The sequence below is a fragment of the Helicoverpa armigera genome, chromosome 23 (genome assembly GCF_030705265.1).
Source record: "Helicoverpa armigera isolate CAAS_96S chromosome 23, ASM3070526v1, whole genome shotgun sequence".
Classification (NCBI taxonomy): Eukaryota; Metazoa; Arthropoda; class Insecta; order Lepidoptera; family Noctuidae; genus Helicoverpa; species Helicoverpa armigera.
In genome coordinates this window covers 5418833-5431880 of record NC_087142.1, presented here as the reverse complement: position 1 = coordinate 5431880, position 13048 = coordinate 5418833, and the positions used below count along the sequence as shown (strand labels likewise).

The 13048-nt window shown below is 38.2% G+C and overlaps 1 protein-coding gene across 11 annotated transcripts in view; it reads right to left on the bottom strand.

The window, feature by feature from the left end:
• LOC110377247 (trithorax group protein osa) overlaps window positions 1-13048 on the bottom strand; it is a 97969-nt gene that overhangs the window by 73255 nt on the left and 11666 nt on the right. For all 11 annotated transcript variants that reach the window (XM_049837737.2, XM_049837743.2, XM_049837739.2 and 8 more), the window contains exon 2: window positions 3053-3211. In XM_049837737.2, the coding sequence (XP_049693694.2) occupies window positions 3053-3211 (159 nt within the window). The remainder of the gene's footprint in view (window positions 1-3052; window positions 3212-13048) is intronic.

The window sequence follows — 13048 nt, the reverse complement described above, 5'->3', positions numbered from 1 at the left end:
AACAGCAAGAGCTTAAAACATAGAAGTGCGAAGACTGGACAATTGGATGTTCCATTTATATGATACATTAGGATTATAATAAACGCCATTTTTTACAACAAGCGTTGCCTTGTTACCTTACTAAGTTTACACCGAATAACATAGAGGCATGTTTTGAAAACGGCCTTGTTCATAGTAGAATCATTTCTTAACATCGATTTCTACACGAGTTCGCTCCAAGAGCCCTGCTTCAAACGTACCTCTGGCTCCGTTGCACAACGAGCTTACGTCAGCGAGCGCGCGGAGCGGCTTACGTCATTCGAGCGTATCTTGAGCCTCCAAGCTAAGTTAGAACTTACGCCTATGGCTTTTAGAGTTGTGTTCCTCCGAAGACGGCTTAAGTATGATAGAACGTTTATGTTCACGTGAGTGGATGAGGCTCCGACGCGCCGCCGCCGGCTCAACGATTCTGAGAAACGTTCGAGTCGGCTCTCTAGTTTCGGACTTGAATATGAATCCTCCAACACGACGACCAAGCATAAACATATTTCTAAGAAGACGACATCCTCAGAATCTTTTACAGATAATTTCTTCTCTATGGCTTTTTATTACAAGTCTTGAATAAATTAATTGAGAAATGACGTTGATGAAATTCGCTTCTATGAATAAAGTTATTTTGTAGTCATCAATTTTAGTCGATGACTTCCTAACTGAATGTTGTTAATTAAAAAAAAATCTTTTCCTGCGTAGGATGCTAAAATCGATTTAACAAACAGGTTCCTTAATAGCCAACGGGGTAGCCACCGAATATGGCTATCGTAATACCAGTATAATGCCTCTACATCTCTACCGGTGTCGGCATACCATCTAGGATCGTTTAGAATTTAATACAAGAATTAGATCGGCCTTAGTCAATGTTCAATTCCATAGAACTTCGATAAAAAACTCACACACTCGTGCAACATCTTATTATTCTCAATTTTAATACATTGAGAGATGCGTCCATTCACGTATCTTGTCTTTCAAAAAGACGCTTATGGCGTGCACTCATGAATCGCTTTATAAAAGCTCACTGTATCTGCTTAAAACTTATCGCGTTTTACTGTCAAAAGGAATATTTGTAAGATGACAAATCCTGCTCGAGTGCAAAGATTTGATATCAGGTGCATTTTAGAGCATGTTTTATTATGTTATGTTTCGGTTTAGAAAACTGATGTCAAAAAATAGTATTATTTGCATATTTTGGAAACTAAGCCAGCCTTTGCCCACACTCAAAGTGGTGACAAATTGAATATTCTAAAACATAACCCTTTATGGCAGTCGAGAAGAAATACTTCAAGCTTAAAGATATTTAGGACATAAAGTCTTATCTTAACTAAGTTTCTGGCGAATGTAGCACTTTCAAAAAATTTGATACTTGTCAATTTGCTACAACGCATTTAGTTTCATATGAAGAGTATAAATAAGTTAACATTTGCGAAGGAGTTTGTTAAATCGATAGATAACACGAATTGACTATGGATATATGAAGGTTTACGCTAAGTCGCTACACAAGACCGAACTACACGTCCCTAGGGCATTGACCCCTGGCTCTATATAGCATATATACTAACATTTACGTTTAGATATATGACCATCAATCACTATTAATTTACGGCGTATAATGCACACATATCTGCATATACCTACATCATTGTTATTGCAATTTTTGCAGTTGATTGATCATTGTTGATCGGACTGACACAATTCACTGCATATGGTGTCAACTTATTAATTAAACTGTCTTATTTACCCAAAAATTAAATATATTTGAGAATATTGACTAAAAGAAAACAACGAGGAACAGCTTCTTCTTCTTTTAAAGTGAGCTGCAGGTTTAGTAATCTAACAGGGCCTAGTGTCAGTCTGACGTGGAATTATAACACTGCTATTGAGCACCTCCCAGGCACGGGGGTGTAACACCGCCTGCTTCCAGACACCAGGCGATTGCGGCCAGACCCGGGAATCGAACCCGTGACGTTTGCACACAATCGCGCCTGCCAGATCATCGAAGAAGGAACAGCAAAGACAATATCCAATATGGTATGGTATGGTATAAGTATGGTATATCTGACTATTGTACTAAATGCAACAATTTAATTCAGTAACATAGTTTATAACTCCTCATATAAATTATTATAACTTTGAGAAAGCTTGACATATTCTTATTGAAAAAACTCGAAAAGTTTCTTGCTTCAACATAGATCAGTTCCCCAAACTAGTTCATTGAAATTTAACAGACGCATATAAAATATTTTACAACTTTTATCTGAACTGAATTTAATATTTATCAAGAACAAAAAGTCAGAAACGCCATTCCAGCTTTGTGACCGTGAATTTTACATCGAGCAAAAAAAATGGTGAATGAAAATATTTACATTTTTGCACTAAAAATACAGAAGATTTTTGTTATTATTTTTACTCAACGGCATTTTCAGTAATAGTTGTACAAATTAGTCGTTTTGGTCTATTTGGAAAAGTACACCTATTATTGGATTTGTATTGTACTTGTTGATGTAATACTGAGAATCAGACGAGAAAGCCTGAAAAGTTACATGGCCTTATCCCTGTACAGGAAGAACGAAAATATCGCAATGTTTTTACCAAATTGTCAAGAAGAGTTGGTTTTGATATGCTAATTACTTATTGCTGCTAATAATGTCCTCCTAGCCTCTTATCGGCTACGGCGGCTGTTCTCATATGAGGAGATTAGCCAACTGCGCAGGACATAATATAGAGCACAAGCGTTTGCGCAGACAGGTGCACACACTATTCCTTCACTCTCAAGTCCGATGGGACGGTAAATCCGACACAACCTGAGAGAGATCAGGCGCAGGACCAACATTAACGTGCTCTCCAAGGCACGGGTGAATTAATCACCAACTTCAAGACTACGAGCTGCCTTGTGAAGCTTTATAAAACCCACAAAGCGATTTCGGCCCGACTAGTGAATCGAACCCGAGACCTCGTGCCGCGCTTGCGACAACTAGACCAACGAGGCAGTTTTTACTATGGATTTATTAGAGTTACATACCTGGTGTGGCGAGAAAGGCGGTCGTGAGTTGGGCGCGCCTGGAGGACCTGGTGGCGGGTACCGTTGAGGGTACGATCCAGGCGGGCCATACGCGCCCGGGGGCTGTTGAGGACCGCCCGGGGCACCCGCGTATGGGGGCCCACCGTAGCCCCGAGGCGGCTGAAACAAAATTACAAGATGAGTTAACAGATCAAAGAAGAGTTGCTAATGCTTTATGCTAATTCAGATAAGGATGATGTAGTTTATAATTATTCATTACATTAGTTAATGGTCGCAGCTTAACTCTTTCACCTAGCACCCTTCTTATCCATCATTCTTTACCATTTTTTTTATCAAACGAAAACATTTCCATATTGCCATGTCACTGTTAAAATAGGCATAAAACTCGTATATCAAAAACACAGGCAACGAAATAACTCTATTACTGCTAACATCAATAACAGTGCAATAACACTAAGTCTTTAGCAGAACTTGTTCAGCCTAATAGAAGTGAAGGATTACCGAAATCTTATTGACCAATAGATTTTTTCTGATTAGTTTTAAATGATAAAAAGTATACATCTACATAATTACAAATAATGGATCATTTATTTAATTTGCGGCTCGTCAAGGGTAATATCGTAAATACAATTTCCAGAAAGCTTAAAATAACTACATATTTGTAAAATAATATACGGACATATTTATTTGATATGTATTTGTCTTCCTTTTCAGGCAAGGAAGGCATTTAATAATTATATCCTCTGAGGTCCGTAAAAGAAGTAAATCAAAAGACGAAGTAGCCGTGCTTTAAATCTATCTGTATTTACCCCAGAAGTCAGATATCCTGTGTAATAACGTGATAATAAGAAAATAATTATGTAACTACTAGATCCTTGCATGGCATATGTCCCTTCATTGTTATGTCTCTAAATTCATAACTGTCAAATTATTAACTCCACATTATTTCCTAAATACTCCCAAAAAGTCGAGATTGTAAGTTTTTAATTTTAATTAGGCAATATCAACTAAATTTAATATACCTTAACAAGGGAGTAAGTGTTTCGAGCTAGTTTTAGTATCTACCCATTCATTATCTAAGATCCGAGCATTTTGCACTAGGTAATTAGATTAGCAGTGTTATAATGATCTAGGTTTATGTGCTACAATTCGTTGTGCTCACTATAAACAAATATCTGTTTGCAAAACAAATTATGTAATACGTAAATCATTATTGATCTTATTTTACACGTGATCATGATATACACACAGATTTTATCAGTGTCATCAAACAGCAGAACCAATTCAAACACTCAGTATAATTTCATGAACGGTAAACAATATTTAGCATCAATCATACGGTAGGGAAACCGTTTGATTAGACACCGAACATTCAAAAACACAAAGCGATTCATTAATTTCGTACTGCATACTGACAGCTATAAAACTCATCACATATGTGTGAGGCTTAATAAAACCCTTTTGTCAAAAGCCTATCCTAATGTGCCTGTAAAATTAATGCGCTTTTACCGTAATATCAATTTTCAGACAGATACCGTGACTAAATAATTGACGTCCGAAATAATTCGCTGTGCCAACAAAGTCGCCCGCTTCAGTTTTCAGCTCTCATTTTGTTCTATGATGGAAATTCAATTATTCGTGCGAGCCCCGCTCCGACGAGGCAAACGAGCGAGCGAGCGGGGATCTGTATTACTCTTTGATCAATGTTTTACGTCTCCAAACTAAGGCCTTGTCCTGGAGGCTTCCGGATGTAGTTTGACTAGGAGATATGAGACTTGTGTTCGCCAATTAGAGTTACATTTTTACGAACTTTGGGGTGTTTTATGGCGGATTCAATGATTTATGGGGGCGGTGTGCCGGGGTGCGGCGTGCGCGGGGTGTGGTGAGGGTTGCGCAGGGGTACGGGCGTCGGGGGGCGGCGGCGCGCCATTGGCCGCCTCAGCATCGATCGCGCGACGAGCTCGTAGCGGCCCGCCCGCGCCAGCCAGCCTCCACCTACGTTAATAAGTAATCATCCGACCCCGCGATACCTCAGCGAGTTTTCCGGACAGAGCTGGAGCCGCCGAGACGGGCCTCGTATCTCCAGTCGGCTGGAACAAAGAGCCACCGCATAGGGCGACATCCGTATTGATTTATGCAGTAATTGACCCGCGGGTAGGTGCGCAGCCCGCGCACCGCCCTACCTACGCATCTATTCTATTTGTTTTCATATGTACCTCTTATGAGAACCCAATAAAAGGTGCGAATGTAAACTACTAATAGATAGCAGTTTGGACCAAGACTAAAATGAAAGAAATGTATGGCTGAAATATCCAGCCGTATAAAGACATGACTCGATTAGTAGATGTCAATAACATTATGAAACCTGAACGAAATCTCGGTGACCCATTGCCTTAAAGCCGCCTTATGAAAAGTTCATTTAGAGATACGAAAGGTCTCAAGTGACTGCAGGGATCAGTGAATACCACAAGTCAGGAAAGCAAAACAGACAAAACCGCTCTGTAATCGTTAAGGTTGCGGGTTGAAAATACGAGAGTCTAACGTAAACCACAACGAAACGTAACGTAAAAGGTATTTCATTTTCGCAAGCGGCTCGGAAAGCAGTCGAGCCGTGGAAAACAGTTTCCAGAATGAAATATAACTCTATAGCTTCCGAGTGAATTTTACTTCACAAATATACACGATAATAATTTAAATGCTTTAAGAGTCTGGTTTGTCTAGCAAAATTCAGTTTACACACAAAATATGATGTATGTTACAAAATGGACAAAGATACTGCTTTGATTATACCGAAATAAATTATAGCAGTTTTTATCCCTTAATAACTCATTCAGGCACATGATAGATAAAGCACTTCATATATATTTTTTATTTAACTCTTGGCAACCTTATCATAAATTAAAGCCAAGTTAGAGCGCATAAAATTACAATAATTTTCGTACGTGGTCACCCAAACAAACGTACCGTATCAATTCCATGTAACAATGTAAATTGTGCGTCAATAATGCTTCCTCTAGTAAACTCAGCTGTTAAGTACCTATCACTGTCATTTAAAAACACCTCTTGCAAATAAGCAATATTGTAATCGTTCATCAAGTTGACTGTAGTACGTGCAAACTCTGACACGATGACATCAAAACTAGAAGTTTGATACCTAGAGCTATTTACTGAGTATCTGAAATAGCAATCATAGTGGATTAAATAGACATAAATATTCAAGTACTTTAAACTCAAACTCCGCTAACTGGGTAAACAGCTCAATCTAAACATAGGACTAGTTTTGCCAGCTGAGTGGCATGAGACAGCGTGGTGCGAAATGCGGTGTACCAAGTTAATTGGCATAATTTAATGAGATAATATGGTAGTTATTACGGAACGCGCGAAGTGCATCAAACGCGCGACAGTGCAAGTGTGTAGTGCCGTTAGGAATGTGACCGGATTCCAATCCAGCTCGTCGACACGACCGCATTCACCCACTTGCATCACTATTATGTCATTACCACTGGCCTAAACATTAACCCTATTACTCATAATGAATAATAACTCAGTTATATTTTATTGCAGCGTCAACTTAAAATAAGTTGATTACAGGTATAAACTTTACGAAAGAATTACGTTGAACAAGTTTATTTTTTCCTAGAAACAACAAACAGTCGAGGAAAGTTGAACATTGAATTAAAAGAGATTGTTTATTTTACTGACTTTTGAAATGAAATCGCAATGGAATGATAAAGCTAAGGCCTTACCGAAAGGGCAGTTCCAACGGTAAGCCTGAGAAAGAGCAGCCAACGGCTAAAGAATAGACCACAATGGTACAGATATTTACAATCATTGTTACTACGTCTGTGTTTTGATGTCGAGTTCCCATCGTACTGCCAAGGTTACATTTGTATAGGAGAACTGGTTCTAAGTTCATTAGCAAGAGAACCCTTTATTCATGTTCCTTGTAGGCAATGTTTCGCTTTACATATTGACAACTTGTCGGTTTAATCCCATCAGTTTTTAACATCATTATTGATAGAAATAAGTCGTAAATATTTGCTATTGTATAGTGTGATCTGCACATGCAGCAGCTTCATTTTTCCAGCATGTTAGCACTCTAAAATTCATCTCCCTAGTGATTTCGCAGATGAAGACTAGGCCTTAGTCTCTTCTAAATAATTTGAGAATCGGCTTTGAGTCTAATTGGAAGTATCAGGAGCGACTGCCTCTCAAATCTTTTCCATAGTAACCCGAGCAACACGAACCCTTTTGGTAAAAAGGTTTGCCAATTTTCCCTGCTCCATTACAAGCCACGTCTTCTTTAAAATAACAATGTTCTATCACTATCCCTGATCAGACTAATAGAGCCAGCAGGTCTGTAAAGATGAGAGGGGATCATTCCGCATGAAGAGCTTCTCATGAAAGTTGTAAACAAGTAAAGAGTCCAGATTTAGACCGCGCGGTAGCTGACATGATAATGTTGATTCTGCTATTGTAGTGACAATTTATTACGGCTAATGGTCTAACGACCAACGTTAAGCTCCTCCGGAAAGCAGTACTTCTTGATAAGGAGCTTCTTGGGGGTAGATTTGTTTTTGCCGCCGTGGACACCGGTAGCTTGGACTATGTTCGGGATATCTATGACCACCTAATATTTTCAAGTTTTGTTCTAATAACGTTCCAACCAAAATATAATACCAAAATGCGCTTGGACTGGACTAAGCAAAACTTATTAATCTCTTTCGTACGTTTTAATCGCAATATTCAAACACTTTACATACAATTTAAGTATGAATTGTATCCCAAATGAAAATACTCCCATGGAGTTTGTATACAAGTATTATCCCAAGTGCCACGACGTATTGTGCTGGCGTGGGGAATGCAGGTGAAGGGCTTTAATAGCCCGTGGCAGTGCAACCTGATGATTACACATGTGGAAAGTTGTTTGGTGTGAGAGCCACTTAAGCTTTGCGTAACACTTTCAAGATACCTGGTTTCATTTACAACAAAGTTTAAGGAAATAATATAAAATCGTAGCCTTTTTGCTGGCTTTTTACAGCATCATGTAACATAATAATCAATCTTATGTTTGAGTGCGAAGCATCTTATTCGTCATCCTTTTTGTCAGACGTCGGTCTCTCATTGGCAATTGCAACGTGAAACACATATGAATATGTACTATGAAGGACCCAATCGTTTCATTATTTACCCATTAATCTGACCGAGATTCCAAATTCCGATTAGCTTAGATGGGATTTGGGCTTTGATTACTAATTATTATTCAGACACTAGGTAGTCGTATTTATACCAAATCTAAAGTTTAGGTCTTGTCTTCTTAAATTGCAATTAGTACGAACCTGCACTATGAAATATCAAAACCTTGTTAAGAGGATACTCTACTTGATTCTTGTTTTTCTCTCCTAAACCTGTGGTTGCATACACTTCTACACATGTTTAAAAGTTCTTGCAACCATAGTTTTAGACGTAAATATTTTAAATTATTAGCTATCATGACTTAATAGTCACAAATCTACTGTAATCAGCAGATTCGTAACATCGTATTGTTCGGTTTACATTTCATTATGACCTCTTAATGTGTCGAAAACATTACTCTTTCGGTCAATCTGAACAAAATGTTTGAAATAATAGATACAATTTGCACCCATTTTCTCATTTCTCACATAATTAGACTGTTTATCGTGTGTTGTCAAGCCATAATGAATTTGATCTTTAATAAATGGATATCCTCCGATAATATAAGCTATTTCTAGCTGTCTCACAGCAGTTATCAAGAAAAAACTATCAGATAAGATTGTGGTCTATTTCTAGGATCATTAAGGTCCTCCTACGAAAGGGCGACTATGCAGGTTTAAAGTTGCCGTTATTCGTTTTTGAGATAACTGCTCTTAGTTCACTTTGTGACACCTCATGCGATCTTCAACTCATCTGCGAGATATCAGCTAATAATACAAGATAACTTCACATTCGCACCAGAATAAAATTAATGATTAACGTATCAAAATGGTTTTCCAATGATAATTCCATTATCCAATTCAGTGCGCTAAAATAGTTGCATAATTTTAGCACATCATTCAACATATAGAGCGGAACGAATTGTTAAACACCTCAAGGAAACAATATTATTACGTATAAAAAGTATACACCGTTTAACAGCGATGTTAATGACCTATGACTAATACAAGAGGCCTGTAATGTATAACATTGGCATTCGTACAAACAGCAGTGGCAGCGTGCGCGGACGGATACGAGCAAACATTACATAACTTTGATTGTGTTTGTAAAAAGTTGGGGATTCCCTCCACTACAAGCGCATCTTGCTTACACAGACACATTGCAGATGTGTGCGTGTAACCTTGCCTTCCTTTACATATTAAACGCCGTCGGGCTATCCCTTTGCGTACCCACACAAAAAAGTCGAACCATAACTATATTGTTAACAGAAAAAGAAAATGAATGAGTTTCACTGTTACCGCTATTATTATTATCTCCATCGTGCTCCTGTGAGGAGCGATAAAGGCCCACTGACCGGTTCACTTTTTATACGTGTCGAGTATCAACAATGGCACGTAAACCGTATTCAACGAATCATCTGTTTCTACTTCCGACCACACGTGCCTTGAATAACAGTTGCAGGAATCTTGACATTCTATCAGATTCCTATTATAAAAACCAAGTTCTTGTCGAATGTCTGAGATTCTGCGCCAAAATTAAAACTTTCTTAAAATAAGAAAGTAATTGTTTTGGCTGTGTGAATTGTCTTTCAGCAATGTATCAAGAGCGAAATATAATTTAACATTTTTTACAAGTATCTCGCTCTCGACTTGGCAGTTTATGAGCTTGTAAAGTTTACAAATAAAGTAAACAAAATAATTCGTTGCATTAGCGGTTAGCGTGAGCGATAACGCGCGCGTTTGCGTCGGCGACTCTGTCGTCACGGACTAGCGGAAGGCAAATACGAATGTCTGTGTATTTAATTATAAGACTCTATAAATAGAAAGAGCATTACGTCGTGTTATGCGGTCGGTTACGGCAAGTTATTTCGGTCCGCGCCGTCACGAGCCCCCGTGAATGTCAAGCTCGCGGTTACTCTAACTAGGTGCCACGGCGGTTGGGCAACAGGTGGCCTGCACCGCGATCTTAGACAAGTAAACATTTGCATGCACCCAAGAAATTCAATTGTGGGCTAAACATAGTTTCTATGTCCCGATTCTCGATACAAGAATCTGCTTGCTACTGCTTCAATCTTCTAAATAGGGTTATGAATGAAACTATTAAGGTAGTTAGACTAGTTAGTACCCTCGAATGAAAACTACACTGACATCTTTAGAAACTTTGTCAATCAACATCAAACTCACAAAACAAGAATACTAGTGCTCAACGGATTTCTCTCACACGAAACAACCAAAAAAAAAAACAATCAAAAACTGAAGTTGCAATTGTATGAAAAACAAAACTGTATAATCAGAAATGTAAACAAACGATCGCAAGTGTTACTGACCTAATAAGGCAACCCCTTTCCCACCCAAGACGGTTCAATAAAGAACTCCCTTTAGGTACGTAGTATCTAGAGTAGGTACATAAGAGTGGCGGTCGTGACCTTTTAATATATACAGACACGCTCCCCGTTTTACGCAAGTACCTACTGTCACATCACATCAGCTGATTTTCACCCCAATGAAAGATAAAGCAACAATTTAATCTCATTTATTGAGATTAACAGTTCCAAATGGAAATAGAAATTAGTACCTACTCTATTAAAAAAACATACATCTAGGAATAATACGTGGGTAAATAGTATTGAACCATATATTACCTATGCTTACCTATTCAGCCTATCTCACAACGACATTCACACGCGGAGATTTGAAAAATACTTGTCTGAAGGGACAAGAGAGCATGACAATATTTGGCAAAAAAGCCAAGTCCGTTTTAAAGAACCACACGCAAAACTCAAGGGTTCTTTCAAATCGCAAGTTTCTTGTGGGTACCGCAAACGCTCAACAGCCGCACGATTGCCGCACTGCGCGTTTTGTATGAAAACAAGTAAACTGCCGTGCGACTTACGCTAACGACAAACGCACCATTACTGCACGGAAGCCGCACTGACATAACCGAAGAACCCTATTAGTTTCATTTCGTACCTTTTTCAATTAGATATGGCATCAAATAGGTAGATCTGGGCAAAACACAAGAGCAACGCTTGTTTGGCATTGTAGAAGCCCTAGATCTTGTTTTGATGAATATCATTACAGTGGTCAACGTTTTGAATTCTCTCTAAATACAAACTCATTAAAATCATGAGTTTGTATTTGGAGAGACGATAGATTACCAGTGCAAAATGGAAGGAATCGCATCCTGCGTGTGACTTGTATTCATCTCATTCTAAATAATCCGATGTTTACTAGCATAACAAAATACAAGCAAATGCCGCAGCATAAAAATATTAACTGTTTCATTTTTACGTTAGGTTTTGATATTGTCAAAGTTTATTGCTCTCAAGTCCTAAAGAACGCGCTGACTTATCTTCAAAAACAATAAACATAAAAAGTAGAACAATAACATATTTTTATGGACTTCTAAATCGGCATAACTTTGTTTGATAATGGCACTCGTAATAAACATGAATCCCGGCCGTAATCTTTTTACATACATCGCGTGTAGTATCTAAACATACTTGTAAGCTATAGATGTATAGGTATGGAAGTCATTTACCTTTCCGACTGCGCTCAGACTTAGTCCTTGGCAATGGCCTCTTTCACATACAAGTATACACACATTTATCGATGTTACGTAACATTGTTTGCATCATTAATGTTGGCTAACGTTTGGTTTATAAAATTTTGCTCGTAAAAACATTTGTGTGAGAACGAAATTAGTAGACCTAAGCAACTCGATGATGCTACACAGATTGTTTGAGTTGTTATCATAGTTTATTAGCAAATTAAATATAGTTGTTCGAAACGAAATTAATTAATGTTAATTACAATAGAAGTACAGTGAGATCGATCTTGCTAATCTACCATGGCAGTGATTAGAGAGCGCGTCACTCTGGTTGTCACGCACACAAACCGAAGTGATAATGTGCTTGACCTACACAGACCTCCCTTGTTATTAATCCGACGTTTTGATTTCAACCGGCGACCGGCGAAGGGAGCTGGCAATTACGTGACGTCATCACGGTTTAACGACCCCATTACAACATTCAACATATTGTATGAATGAATGCAAGCCGCGTGACGGCTGACGTTTTTGTTCCCCGATACGTCGCAGAGTAAGGTGCAAGTTGTTGCGCCTGTTGGATTATATAAAGCAAAAACTAATACCCCTAACTTTCGATAACATTGTTCTTTGTTCTATCTGAACAATCTACTGTTTATTTAACTCTACACACACTGCGTCACGGGATCTTGTTAGACGGACGTATTGCTTCCAAGTACCATTTAAAGTATAGAATAAATATTTCAATATCAAATTAGTATATTATTTCTTTTAATCCCATACCTCCTATAGGTTATGGGCCCAGTGCGAAAAAGGACATTTAGTAGTGAGAACATTCAGTAGTGCGTAGTGACAGTAAAGTGCATAGTTGTAAATAAAAATAAAGTTGTGACAATGGAAAAAGTGAAAAGAAACATTAAGCCTTTTAATGGAGAAAAGTACAGTGTATGGAAATTTAGAATTCGTACACTGCTTTCAGAGTTAAACTTGCTCAGTGTTATTGACGAAGAAATTCCTGGAACGCGATCCGCTGAGTGGGAAAAGAATAATAAGGCAGCCAAAAGTATTATAGTCGAATATTTGGCGGACTCATATCTTAATTATATTAATGAAAATGGGACTGCTCAAGCAGTTTTAAACATTTTGACGCGATCTATGAAAGGAAAAGTGTAGCAACTCAATTAGCGCTGAGAAAACAATTATTGGGATTAAAATTAAAAGCCGATATACCCTTGATCAAACACTTCTCAACATTTGACGATCTGCTGACAGAAT